Raw genomic sequence first — 14922 nt, 5'->3', positions numbered from 1 at the left:
AAGTCCGATTAGACGCCAAAATCGAATTTTGAGCATAGCTCGATTAAGCTGTGCATGTAAACATGTCGACTGTGCAGAAAGAAGGTGCATCAGCTGCTAGCTCACCTAGCACCACTGAGCTAGCTAACGTTACAGCTCAGCAGAGGAGGATACCATTAATGTTTACATCTCGTACTGTCGGAAGTGCAAGCTTCTTCTCCATGAGTAGATGCATGCTTCCTTCTGTGTGGTGATACGGTTGGTGGGTGTAGTTCAGTAGAAAGAAAATAGTTCCTACATGAAACTGTTCACAACAAGGTCTGTGGATTATCTTGAGTAACCAGGTCATGATTTCTGGAGAGAGACATTGCTGTTGAGTTTTTCAGATGTATTTTTTTTGGCGCTTTGAGCACCACAAGCCGAGTGCCATCTAGTTCCATTATATTGGAGAGAAGGCAGACATCCCTACAGCCAATATCTCCAACACTCAGCAACTCACACCAAAACAATCTAGATTGAGAAACAGCACTACAGGTAAGAGGAAAAATATGTATTTTTGATTTGGGCTGAACTGTCCTTTTAAGAAACATTTTCAGTGAAGTATTTCCACTCACAGTAGAGTGTTTTCACAGTGTGGTATTGCTGCTTTTACTTAAAAGATAAATGATCCAAATACTTCCTTCACCACTGCCCTTGATATAAATTAAACTGCTGTAGCTCTGCCACAAATGTAGCAGAGAAGAAGTATAAAGGAGCAAAAAAGAGCAATACAAGTAAAGTTTGAGTAAATGTAGCCTCCTTAGTTATATTCTACTGCTGACCAGTGGAGACTATATAGATGTTAGAGTACATTCATTGCAATGCATAATCACAAGAAAACTAAAGAGTAGTTTACAGTTTTTATTAAGCCCATCACTCTGACCACCAGCTGTCTGTAATGTATAAAGCTGTCACACTCTCTGTCCCTCCTCTCCAGCGTCAGTCCTTATTTCTTAGACCACTTCACTGCCTTTTTCAATACATCCACCAGATGTCCTCCCTCCTTTACCTATCACTTGACCCATCTTCACGGCTCTTTCCACTCTGCAGTTGCCTGGTCTTCCCCACCCAAACCCTCACCTGCACCTCATTCCCTCATCGGCTTCTCAGTTCATAACCGACCCAGTTTCATTCACTCTCTGCCAGACCCTGTTCTAAGTTGCTCCTTCATGACTTTGCTTTACAACCAGCAGCACTAGTGCCTGGACCTGCCTGTCTACTTACTTCCATCTATACCTCCATCCCTCCCTGCCTGGCTGCCTCTACCTCCCTGTAAGACTATACTGTATATACCTTTATTAAATCACTTATAATATCCTATCTGCCTGCTTCATCTGTGTTTGGGTCCTTCTGGGTAGGAAACGGGTGGAGTGTGGTATTTGTAAGACCACATGTGTTGTACAATATTTCATAAAAAAGAACCTCCATCTTTAGTTTTCTTTGTGAGACTATGTTTTCTGTGAGAAATACAAAGGGGTGAGAGAGTGATAGGTATTTTCCAATTTTATCTGTAGCGTCAGACAAGTAAAACACCAGGAAACACCACGCGTAAGTTACGTTTTTCATGTTATCCCAGCCTCAGTTATCCAGCGGACAGAACACACACATGAATGGTCTGAGTTTGCTTTAATAGAATCTGAAGTTGGAGCAAGTTCTTTAAAAGATTGGTTCAATGTGTCATGTTCAAGCTCTGACACAGACATTCACATGCTTATAGACACAGATAGAATCCAAAAACAGTGAACTATAAGCCACTAAATGACTGAAAATTGAATCAGCCCATTAGATATACCAGGGGGAAAAGAATAAATAGAATATGCTTGAAATCTTTACAAGAAGAAAAAGTCTGGCATGCCCTGGAGCTGAGCATGTTTCAGGTGTGAAGGGAAATCAATAAAACTGACAATGATGATAAAATAATCAAACGTCATCGGAATTTTCTCATCAAACAGCAGTTATAGAAGCGTGGAATTTTTAATTTAAGATACAACACCCTCTCTGGGCCAATCAGTGTGATCAGAGAGCGTGCTGAGACAAAATCTGACGGTCAGTGTGTGACGAATCACCTCAGACATGACTTCTGATCAACATGCAGCTCAGCCCATGTGGTAAAAATCAGCGATTCCAACATGTTGTTTCTCCACCTCCTACAGTTCCAATTTTTTCATACATTTTAAAACATTTTACAACAAACAAACAACAACAGCCACAATCATTCAGTTAACCTTAACCCAACCCATTACCAGCCCAGAAACAGAAGAAACATGGACATAACTTTTCTAGGATGTCTAGGTGGGATGTCTATAAGCCCATCATAATGTTCCACATCATCCACAGTGGACCGCAGTAAAGCCCCGCCCCCTTTTTCAACAAGCATGGCCAACTGTGAAGCAAGGAGGAAACCCAGTCTCAGTCTATTTATCCTATTGTTAAAGTAAATCATTTCTGTTTATAATGTGTTTAGAGTAAACCTTAGATGTTATATCACTTATATACATCAAAAAATTAAAAAAAAAATTAAATTAAATTAAAGATTTATAGCTTTTACTCCATTGGAATGGACGGAGGATGTGAACGTCACCAGAAAATGGATAGTGGAAAATCCTGTTTTAAAAAGGGAAAAATGAATTAAACTTGATTTACTAATGATACAATCAGCTTATGATACATCCTATTGATTATGTTCTCTGAATATTTAACTCAGGAGAATTTCAGCAAACTGGTTTCTGGAGATATTTCAGAAATTAAGGATATTTTGAGTCAAGATGACGAATGCAATACAAAATATATATGCAGTGTGTTTTAAAGCATCACTTTATTCATTGATATAAGTTAACCGTTCATGAAAAAGAAATAAATTAATGTTTTTTTTGTTGAAAAAAGGTCTATTCAAACCATTTATTGTCATTTTTACTATTAGGTGATTTCTGCGTTAAGATTCTCTGTCCATTGGAATGGACAGAAAAAATAACACATAATAAAGTATCCTAATCAAAACATTTTCTTTGCTAATAATGGGTTAATAATGATGACAATAATAATAATAATAATAATACAACAGTAAGGAGCAACACCAATGGATAATCATATGAATAAAGTGTATGATCGTGTGTAGTACCTAAGCAGCACATTCTTATGAATTTGTTTTTATTTTGTTCATTATTTTCCATCGCAAAGCATCAATCACAATCAAAATCCAGACATCCTGAATATGAAGCATGCACAGACACACAGACACAGACACACACACAGACACACACATTTATAACTTGTTATTGCCACGTTCACCGAGTTGGTTCCTTCTGCATCACATTGATAGATGAGTAACATTTGTACTGTGGAGGAAGTGAGCGAAATCTGGTCATCCCACTGATAGTTTTAACTGACAGTGTATGTCAACATTTGTATGTGTGTGTGTGTGTGTGTGTGTGTGTGTGTGTGTGTGTGTGTGTGTTTGCATGTGTGAAAGAGAGACAAACACAAACACACACACACACACATAGAGGGAAGATGAGATATCCACCGTAGGGTGATTGTTCCAAGTAATGAACTGATAATGAATTCCTGTCAATAAATTACGTGTGTGTGTGTGTGTGTGTGTGTGTGTGTGTGTGTGTGTGTGTGTGTGTGTGTGTGTCCTACATGTTGATGCAATAGGGTCAAAGCACTGCTCAGACACCAGAGTTAACTGCCTGTGTGTAACCTGAACATTTACAGATGAATTAAGATGAAGAGATTGTACTAACTGAGTGAGGACACTCAGTTTGCAGGATTAATTTACTTCACTCAGTCTCTCCCGGTGACTGTATTACAGGGTGTGTATGTACATATGCGGTGCAGATAAACACCACAAAAAGCCTCTGAACTGAATCACAGAAGTGTGTGTGGGGGGGTTTATAGCGTGTTATCTGCAATGAATTTTATGGCCCGACCAACCTTTGCTCTTCTCTTTTCTCTCCTTGGTTTCCTTTCCATAGCCGCCATTCAGACATTTACGAGCTGTGTGTCTGTGTTTGCTGTCTGCCTGTCTCTGACACATAATATAGTGAAGACACACACACACACACACACACATGCTGTATATCATCTGTCAGATTTTGAAGTATTTGTTGTAATATACACAGACTTCATCTTAAAGGTCCAGTCTGTAGGATTTAAGGGTGTCAGCTGTCAGAAATGTTTTCATTAGTTTATAATCACCTGAAAGTAGGAATCGTGCTTTCATTACCTTACAATGAGCCGTCTATATGTAAATAGGAACCAGGTCCTCTTCCATAGAGTCAGCCATGTTGTTTTACAGTAACCCAGAACAGACAAATCAAACACTGGCTCTAGGTAGGCCATTTGTGTTGGCCACTGTCGTTCTTGGCACACAAGAGAAATTCGAATTCTGCGCCCTCGCTGCTGGATGTCGCATAATCCTACACACTAGACCTTTAAATTACAAAAATTAAAGATCATTTTAAGCTTACATTGCAGTGTTTATGTTTATTAAGATAAGTGCGGAATGCACCGAGATTAAATTGATACAGATCTTCTCATTTAAGTCCTGGTCCAGGTTCCATGCTCCTAGGGTCCTACGTCTCTTGATAGAAACTAACATTGTAAGAGAAAGGTAAGGGCTAGCTTCTCAGTCCAGATTCCAAAAGCATGAAGTTAGGTTAATGTTTTTAATGTGCTGTTTGAATAGGGAAAAATCTGCTCACCCATTGTGGAGGCATCAATCAAGGGTAAAAGAAACTGTCTTGCCCACAAATTCGAGGGTTTTAAAGAGCATCTCTCTCTCTGTTTATCAGACCACAAATGAGAATTGGTTAACTCACCACCCCACAGAGACCTCCACCTCCCTCCCCACTGCTGTGGACTGCTTCCCCAGAAGGTGAGCAGGCAGCTATAGTGGCTTGAATTCGGCCAGCACAAACCCCATGCTGGGTGTCACAGTGGGCTGGTGGTCAGCGGTTTTCCCCACCAGGTCTAACCTATGTAACAGCAACAGCAAATTTTTCTGATCCGACGAGGAGTTAGAGCTGTCCAGTGCCTTGGTTCTGGGGTTTGTGCTGGCTCAATTTGGGTTGTTGTAGTCGCTGACTGGGGTCCGTCTGTGGAGCTGCTGCCTGCTTTCCTCCCTAGGATGTGGTCTGTAGTGGCGGGGAGTGAGGCGGAGGACACATTCCACATGATTCAAGACTCTCGCTAATGCTAGCTACGTAAACTTGAAACCCTTAGCTATGAGGCTGTAGCTCCAGTTAGCAGAAGGCTAAACTATTAGCAACATGTTCTGTCCGTTTCTGAAAATCCTCGCCAATACTGACACGTGTCATTTTTTCATTTAGTGTCAGACTCTCTTTTTGATAAGATCGTCTTTGCCGTGTAGACAGTTGTTGCCGACACTAGAATAGCAACTTTCTCTGCAGGATTCTTCGCCATTGACTCAGGCTGTTTACCAAGGGTTGTGCATGTACATCTGCATTTGTAGAACAGCCAATAGGAACTCCCTCTCTCTGAAATGACCTATGATTGGCTAAAGTCTCTCATTGTGGCCTAGATTTTCTAAAGCCTGAGACAGAGCCAAGAGGAGGTGAAAAAGTCTAGTGCTCTTTCAGACTACTTGACTTGATGAAAGGTAATATGGGATTTCTTCCCAATGTAGCCAAAATTAAACTGCCTACCCCAGCTTTAATGTGTCATACTGACTGGATATTGACCCCGGGAACATAACACACTGTTGTGAACTCCTTTTGCTCACCAAGGAACAACATGACTCCCCTAATTATCTTGAATGACTCCTGGTGTGTTCAGGTGCGCTCTGCTAGCTCACACCCAACAAGCTCAGCAGTTTGTGACCTTCATGTGTTGCTGCCAATGTGAGTTTCAGGTCTCCCAGAGGTGACATGTGTGCAAGACCTCACCTTTACTCTGCTGCTGAAGGTCAGTGCAGTGTGTTTCACATTACACTGTCATCAGTTATCCAGTGGTTTAATCTTTACCTGTCCTTTTTTTTCCCCCTTTAAATTGTATGTTACCAACAAGCTCACAACCAGCTACAATCTGTGCTCCCTGTGTTTGAAGCTTGTAATTCATGCAGACCTTGGCACAATAACAGTGAGAAGGTTATATGGCCCGCCCATGTGTCTTTAAAGGTTGTATATTAACAAATTGATGTGAGAAGGACAGGTGAGCAGCCACTTAGGGAAACAGAGGGAGTGTGAATGTGAGAAACGCCAAACACAGCTCAGAGGAGAAAACAGTCAAAGACGTGGGAACTGGATATTGCTCTTGTAAAATAAACTCTTCGTTGTGGATCAGTCAAAATTTAATCTCTGGAATTTGCCACAAAATTCAAAAGGAAGTTCTTGGACTTTATTGCATGCACTGGACTCTGGAACAGGAGCGGAGAGAGAAAAACACTGGAAGTCTTTACTAGGTCATGGACTCTGTTTAATAGCTCAAAAATGGAGAGGAAAATGGGAAAAGGGTGGTGGTGGCTGGGTTTGTGTGTGGTGGGGATTCTTGCTGCTCCGTGTCGGGGCAGCAGAAACTGTCTGGAAGGGAGCACAATCAGTGTGATCCTGCTGTATGATGAAGTGTCTCCCTGGAGTCTGAAGTTTGTGCGAGGAGAAATACTGAAGGCCTTAGAGACGGATACAAACATTAATGCTGCCCAAGGTAATGGAATATAAAGACGTCTGCATGTGTACACAGAATGATGTTACTTTATGGACTCAATATTGTATTAGATTCAACAGTAAAAAAATGGGACACCATTCATTAGAACAGAAATTAGCAGAAAATATTAGTATTATATTATTCTATTTAAGTTTTATTTTCTTGGCTTCCATCTGAACCAATGTTTCCTCTCTTAATGCCCACCACACCAGACTATACTAGACAAGTTATAACAGGGGACACTCAAAACTATTAGGCGACTGATAATAGATAAGATATTCGACTTAGTCAGTGTAATAAATTATTAGATATGTTTCATCATACTGTGACGCAAAAGAAATTAATCATCCGTAATGATTACTTAATGTTTTATGCTAGTTTAGCTTAATCTGTGGTCTGATAATGATAACATTTATCATGTTTTCACTCACTTAGACATGGCCTGCTAAGTGCTAACCCGCATTTGTTGTGGGTTTGTGATAATTTGGTTAATAACTTTTCTTTTGCAATTATTTCCCATCTCAAATACATAAGATAAGATAAGAGATAAGATAAGATACACCTTTATTAATCCCATAATTGAGAAATTCCAGTGTTACAGCAGTCAGATTAAAGATGTCAATTTTTTTTTTTTTTTAAGATATTTTTTGGGCCATTTTGCCTTTGATGGACAGGACAAGTAAGCATGAAGGGGGGAGTGAGAGAGGGGATGACATGCAGCAAGGGGCCACAGGCTGGATTTGAACCCGGGCTGCTGCGGCAACAGCCTTGTACATGGGGTGCCTGCTCTACCACTAAGCCACCGACGCCCCCAAAGCTGCAATATTTAAAAAAACTTAAAAACACTAGGCATGCAAAAAAGTACAAAAATACAGAAAACAGCAATAAATAATAACAATAATAATGAGCAGTGGATAAAAAGTGAGCAATGGGTTAAAGTGAACATATTTAGTGCAAAGTGAATATTGAATGTGCAAATAAACAACAACATGGGGGACAGCAATGCTCATAGTGGTGTTTATAAGAGTCCGTGCAGTTTACTGTGAGCAGTGCTGGTTGTGAAGCCTGACAGCAGCAGGCAGGAAGGACCTGCGATAGCGTTCCTTCACACACTTTGGGTGAATCAGTCTATCGCTGAAGGAGCTCTCCAGAGCTTTTATAGTAATGATATGATGTTTGATGTGATATTGAGCATTATTCCAAGCCAATTTGCCATTAATCAGTTACCAAAAAAAACAACTCATATGTAATGAAAATTAAATACATTTTGAATTGATTTCAGCAAGGCCATAACCAGGGGTCAGAAAAAAAAATCTAAATTTTAAACACAGGCAGACAAAAGCATCTCTTCATTTCTAAGCGGGGCTTTTGCCTTCTGAAATGACAGTTGTTAGCATATTTTATCAGCTGGAGCTAGCTGGCTTATTAAGCTCTTTTATCTGTCAGGTCAACCTGATCTTTGACTGACCTCTTAATGTTTCAAGATGACTTTCATTAAAAAGGAGAACCCAGTATGATGGCCACATTATATCATGATTAGACTTAGGCTAAAGCTTCATCCTCATCAGATATTGATGTAGATAACAGCAAAATGAAGAAATTACATTGCACTTGTGTTGCAGTTAAAGCTAGTTGGTCCTAGTATTGTAAGTGTGATAGGGAAAAATATAAGATCAAATTGTTTTTTATTCTAACATAACCCTGTTTAGCTGCTTAGCTTACATACAGCAAGCAGATAGATTTATGCTTTACTATTCATATTTTAAAACAGGTTTTAGGATGAGGATTAAAGCTACAGTGCTTAACTTCTGTCGCCTCCCAGCGGATAATGCGTTATTACAACTAATATGCCGGCGGCACTTCCATGTACACAGAGTAACACTCGCCACACACCGTGTACACAGAGTAACACTCGCCACACACCGTGTACACAGAGTAAGACTAACCACACACAGTTTACACAGAGTAACACTCGCTTCACACCATGTACACAATGCTACACAGCGTGGCAAACACCAGGCTGCTAACATTACATTACGTTCATAGCACCATTTCCAAGAAAATAAAGTATTAGGTCCAGTACATGTAACAGCAACACATACTACTCATAATATAATTATAAACCAAGTCACTTACTTATCCAACAGCAGCAAGGCAACATCTATGTCTACCCTCAGCCCAATTTCTTCCTTCAGGGCTCTCCACCGAGGAAAAGCAACGCCAGTACAAATCCTTGTTTGCCTTCTCCGTCGGTCACTTTCCTTCTTTGCTAATAGACCTTCAGCCGAACGTCCAGGCTTTTTCTTCGTGGTAGGATCCACTTCTGAACCGTGTCTCGGCCGCTTCTCCACCATGTTGCTTTCTCTTTCTACCTGTGCTCTACCTCTTGCTATGACACTCTCCACTCTTCCTCCCCCTCCCTTCTTGTTGTGAAAGGAAGCATTTCCTGTGCGCCAGCGCAGGAATGTCGCCGGTCGACACGCAAACTAAAAATGATAAATATTGAAAAATACCGCAAGATGTTAGAGGAGCCGATCGGCTTAATCAGCATTGTGTCATCTCCTCTAGTAGTGTCTTGGGTGAAATGGACATTTACGGACCTGTAGAAGTCACTATAGCTTTAAGGTCCAGCGTGTAGGATTTAGGTGGATATATCAACCCTGTCTCACTCCAGAGTCGTTGAAAACTGCGACTTGGTCAGACACTGACGAAAAAAGCTGTTTTTGGCATGATATGCATCTGGTTGCTGTTACTGTTTAATGGCGCACAGTAGGTGAACCACTGACTTTCATCCGGGAGTCCGGTGTTTGCTTACCGTAAGATTCTAAAGCCAAACCCTGTTTTTTTTCCCCTAAACCCAATGGCGTGCTTTTGTTGCCTTAACCCAACCACATGCTATTGTTTTTGAAGAAACAGCCCAGGGTACCTTGCACGTCATGTGTGGATGGGGAAAGTCCAGCACCAAACGTCGATATGTGATGAAGTTGGAGTGAGAATGTGTTGAATATATTGGCAGAAAAGGAAATATGTTATTTGTAACTGTTTACATTAGTGTATATTCACCTGAAACTAAGAATTGTGCTTTTGTTACATTTATAAACCATTTACCTACTAAAGGAGCGAGTCCTCTCCCACGGAGTCCGCCATGTTGTTTCTACAGTGGCCCAGAGTGGACAAACCAAACACTGGAGCACTGTTGGAAAATGCTATACAGAGGTTGTGTTAGTCATGAATGGGCTTCTTAAATGTAATGTTTAACCCCACAAAATAATGTAGAATTAACTGCTGCTGGCCTTGGATGAAACTCTGGGTTAGGCCACTACTGTAGCAGTAAGCTAGTTAGCCGGACATGCTAACGTCTGCAGCTTGTGTTAGAGCAGTCAGATCTGTTTAATTTAACTGTTTAATCTATTAATTACATGTTTGCCCTTGCAGTTTTGGTTTTGGAAAAACTGTTTATGTACAGATTATTGTGCTTACGACAGCTCCATCCACGAAGTGTCATCACGCAGATCATCATCATCCAAAGCTAGACAGACCTGCTGTGTCTATTTGTGGTTACTAAGCTATGATTATTTGTGTGTAGGGAAGAGATTTACTGAACAGAATATCAAAGTTAGAATAAAGTTGCTTTAAATTATTATTTTTTAAATTAATGCATTGTTTCTCTGCCTTTCATTCTTTATGTAAATCAAAGATGTGAAGTTTAATCTCACTGCGAACTATGGCGGGTTAAACACGACCTATTATCGACATAAAGGTTGCCAGAGCAGCGCATGTGAGGGAGTGGAGGAGATAAAGAACCTGATGGTGAGTAGCTGCTGTTTTACATCCACCGTCAACTCATGGTATACTCACTTTATAACATGTACAAATAAACTTGCCCGTATGCTCAGTTTGTAGAGGGATTCTACAGGGTAGTAATTGTTGTCACTTTTTGTTTCAGGTCTGCTCTCACTTAGGCCTTGTCCACACAAACACATGGATATTTATAATATATAGCCTTTTCTATGCGTTTTGGCCTTTTGTCCTGTTTTAGGTTATTGAAACAAACAAACAAAAAAAACCTCCTTCCAGGGTGACTATTTCAGAGACTCTGTTTTCAGTGTTGATATGTAGACAGGGAAAAGAGTTTCTGGCTAAAAACGTCAGAGTGTTATCGCCCTTGTGATGCGTCACAAGTGAAGCATCATTTTGTGTGTGACCAAAATAGTGCTGCCTCTAACTTTGCTAACAGAACTTTTTTTTATGTTTACACGTAAATGTACAGCCACTCTTCCACTATACTGAGGAACAAAGGCTTCAGGATATGCTATGGAGGTCCCTGCTCCAGGCGGCCTTTTTTGTAATGGCTTTTAATCAGGCATCTCATTGGCCATCATCATCATCATCATCATCATCATTTTTTTTTGGCTAGCTTTAGAGTTACACCACCTTTTGATTTGACAAACTGTAACAGTCTAGTACAAAACTGGGACTCAATTGCGGAGGAAAACACAAAACACCAAGAACAGTTTATTAAATCCAGATCTTTACTCAGGAGGTCAGGGGTCAAACACATTACGACAGTCAGTAGAGGCTGAAAAGTCCACAGAGGGAAATCACACAAAAAGTCCATAAATCCAAGCTGAGTCAAAGACCAAGAAATCAACATGAGGAAAAGGCTTGATCACACCAGGGTGACAATGACGATACGATACGATACGATACGATACGATACGATACGATACGATACGATACGATATGAGACGATATACTTTATTGTCTGCTTGCACAGAAATTTGTCTTACACCACAGTTGGCTTGATGACTAACTACACACAGGTGAGTGAAAGAAGACACAGGTGAAACACGAGATAATTAACAAAGGCGGGAAAACTCTGTGTGTAAAAGAAACACTAAACACAACGAGATCACATCTCAAAATAAAACAGGAAGTGGACACAAACACATGAGCATAAACTGACAGAATATCACACATACTCTTCACAGGACCTTAATTGTGTTATGCATTTTCATGTGAACTGGGATTTTTATTTGTAACAGTGCTTGTGTGGACGAAATATTTTTGAGGACGAAGGAGGGAAAACCCTGTTTTCAGAAATACCTGTGTATGTGTGCATCGGGCTTTAGTTGCATCTTGTGGACACAAAGTTAATTTGTGAATATGTCTACAAGCAACACTACAGAGAAATTCAGGGTTCACAGGGGTGGCTATCAAACATACTTAAAGGCAAGTATGTCAACTCTGTGCATACACATATGAAACAAACAGAGCTGACAAACAATTAACTTGCACTCATTTGTATTTTCTTGCAGCAGTCAGAATCCCTGGGATGTGCTCTGCTTGGGCCCACATGCACCTTAGCTACTTACCAAATGTCTGAGTAAGTGCATTTTTTTTCCAAGGTCACATCCACATTAGTGCAGATAAGTTTGAAAATCTGTTTACTATCTCTTTACATTACTATCCCCCTTATTGTTTTTTTCCACCATGTACATATCATCATTTTCTGTCTCTCCCTCTCTCTTTCCACTCCTCTTCTCTCCGTCAGTGCGGACAAAGGCCTGAAGCTCGGTACGCCCATCATCTCGGCTGGAAGCTTTGGTCTCTCCTGCGACTACACGATCAACCTGCAGCGCCTGCTGCCACCGGCACGCAAGATTTCTGACTTTTTCATTCACTTCTGGAGGGACAACAACAACATCAAACCTGAGTGGAAGACAGCTTATGTTTACAAGAAGCAGATTAACATGGAGGATTGTTTTTGGTGAGTCGCCTATGAGATGTCTTTAAAGAGCACACAGGAGGTTGGAGAGTGTCGAGGTGTGTAGATCTGCTGCTTGAACCTACATTTTGCTGTGTTTGTTACCAGCAGTGTGAGGACAGATAGGTACTGCTTGTGCGTTAAGGTCAAAACAATGATATGGCTGCCTGTTCTTTCGGCTTCATACATCTGCTGCTTTCTTTACTTGGATTTTACTTGGAGTGATGTTCTTCCACAGGTATATTCATGCACTTGATGCAGGCAAGTTCCCCCTAAATATTAGCAGAACAGTGCTGCGCAGACCAGCAGACCTGATAAGAGAACTGACATTATCCAACAGGACGAGCAACTGTAAGTCTTTTCTTTAAAAACATTCAACACAAATCTCACATGCCATAGTTTTTTAATACATGCTGACGCAGCTATAAAAAGGGCACTTTGGGTTTTGGTATTAACTTTAGTTTCAAGGTTGAATCGGAAATTTAAATGCAAATCGAGGTTAAAAGGGGGTTTGACCCTGCTCGAGGCTACTACACTAAAAATGCATTACACTGTTGGTATGTGGTGTTACATACAGCCTCTCTGTTTGCAGTGTTCATCATGTGTGGAACCCCAATGGATGTGATGGAGGTGAAAAATGGTAGCCCAGAGGCAGACAGCAGTGATATTCTCTTTATCCTTATTGATCTGTACAAGTCAGTGCTCTTTATTCTCTTTTTATGACACGCTTGCACTTATTGTACTGTCTAGTTAATTAATGTTCATAATGGCTTTTTTGTATTCCTACATCCTTCTTTTTGACATTGTACACAGCAGTGATTCCCAACCAGCCTTACTTGTATTTCAAGGAGTAGCCTACTTCTATTAACAGGGAATATGTGGAAAGACACCATAAGTTTGTGACAAAGTGCATGAAAATACGCAGTTAAAATCATTTGGTACAAGTAAGCTAATGAATACACAGTTGAAACATTTAGCTGAAAGTAAAGAAATCATTGAAATACACAGTAATGGATAAATGGTTGCCTCCCCTCCACAGTGATCAGTACTACACCAACACATCATCAATGCCGTTCATGAGGAACGTGTTGGTGCTGACTATGCCCAACAACAGAAGCTACATCATCAACAACAACCTGAAAGACAACAACATGGTGAGGACACAGGACTTCCATATTACTCCTTTTGACTACTGCTGTTTAAAGGAATAGCTGGACAGTCTGCAAAATATAATTTCATTGCTAATTATGAATTGCTAATTACTAATTTTGGTTGTGGCACTACCAGTACAGCTGATAATCACATCATGTAGTTTAATTGTTCAAAAAAAAAGTGGAAAAATAGTATAAAAACAAACAAGATGTGGTTTTACAGGGGCTTTGTGTAGGACCTGCTGGGTGACTTCCTGGTCTCTTGTTGTCACGGTGGGGTTGCCATGGTTGCATCTCATCGGTACTCTCAGCAAAAAAGTGAATAGTAGTAGTAAAAGTATTCCCTTAAAGATCAGCTGACATTAACTGCAGTCAGCCAACTACTGACTCCAGACAGGCTCCTCTTCTAAAACAGTGATACTTAACTTGCGGCCAAATCTGGCCTGCAACAGGGTGCAGGGTGGCCCTCACCTATTTACTAATTTACAGTGAAAATAAGTTATTTCATAATGGGTTTTTTTCACTTTTAATGTAAAATGAGGTGCATAAAAAGCATCAAATTAGAGCTTGTTTATCAAAAAGTGCTAGGGGAGGGTCCCCCATGGCCCCTGAAAGAGGTCCGGGCTGACCCCTGAATGTCCTAAAATCCAAGAAACACCCTTGCATACACCTGAGCTGTACACCTGGCTTTTTCAATTGGCTCCTGTCCACCTGTCAATTTCCATAAGTGGCCCCTGGACAAAGGAATTTGAGTATCCCCGTTCTAAAAGATCTGTTGTATGTGCATCATTAGATGAGAGCTGGCTTGTCTAGTTAAAGGACCAGTTCTCACACATTACAGATAAACATGTCTTCTCACTTACTTCCAGTAGTTATTTAGCCTGACATCACCAGACCAACACCGCCAATTCATTTTCGATTCCAAGGGAATGTTATCAACTGCTGTAGACCCAAACATGAGACGTAGCGCTGTTGCTGTTTTGGCCATCAGGATCTGAAACTAGTACTTCAATACGTTCCTCCTTAGCTGCAGCCAGCTTGGTTTCCAAGAACAGCACTCTTCTCTATTATAATAGGTTTATGCTTGCCATAGTGTCCCCAGCGCGATGGTGCATGAGACAAAAATCAAATCATCACATATTTTGCATAAAGCATTAGGCCCGTTTCCACTGAAGAAGTTCCTGGTACTATTTGGAGGGCAGGAACTACTACAGGAACGTCCTCTCGTTCGGCCCTCTCAACCGCCGTGTCTCCACTGAGAGAGCGGAGTACGAGGAAGGTTCCTGTAAAGTTACGGGCTGCCTCTGAATGTGACGTAAT

The 14922-nt window shown here is 40.7% G+C and overlaps 1 protein-coding gene across 2 annotated transcripts in view; it reads left to right on the top strand.

The window, feature by feature from the left end:
* Positions 1 to 6208: 6208 nt before the first annotated feature.
* The window catches only part of gucy2cb (guanylate cyclase 2Cb), a 25835-nt gene continuing 17121 nt past the window's right edge, over positions 6209 to 14922 (top strand). For both annotated transcript variants that reach the window (XM_050059240.1, XM_050059239.1), the window contains exons 1-7: positions 6209 to 6684; positions 10382 to 10494; positions 12003 to 12070; positions 12239 to 12454; positions 12690 to 12802; positions 13044 to 13146; positions 13491 to 13605. In XM_050059240.1, the coding sequence (XP_049915197.1) occupies positions 6471 to 6684; positions 10382 to 10494; positions 12003 to 12070; positions 12239 to 12454; positions 12690 to 12802; positions 13044 to 13146; positions 13491 to 13605 (942 nt within the window). In that variant the 5' untranslated portion in view covers positions 6209 to 6470. The remainder of the gene's footprint in view (positions 6685 to 10381; positions 10495 to 12002; positions 12071 to 12238; positions 12455 to 12689; positions 12803 to 13043; positions 13147 to 13490; positions 13606 to 14922) is intronic.

The sequence above is a fragment of the Epinephelus moara genome, chromosome 13 (assembly GCF_006386435.1).
Source record: "Epinephelus moara isolate mb chromosome 13, YSFRI_EMoa_1.0, whole genome shotgun sequence".
Lineage (NCBI taxonomy): Eukaryota > Metazoa > Chordata > Actinopteri > Perciformes > Serranidae > Epinephelus > Epinephelus moara.
Note: the sequence above shows the minus strand (reverse complement) of the source record. Positions and strands in the feature narration are given on the sequence as shown.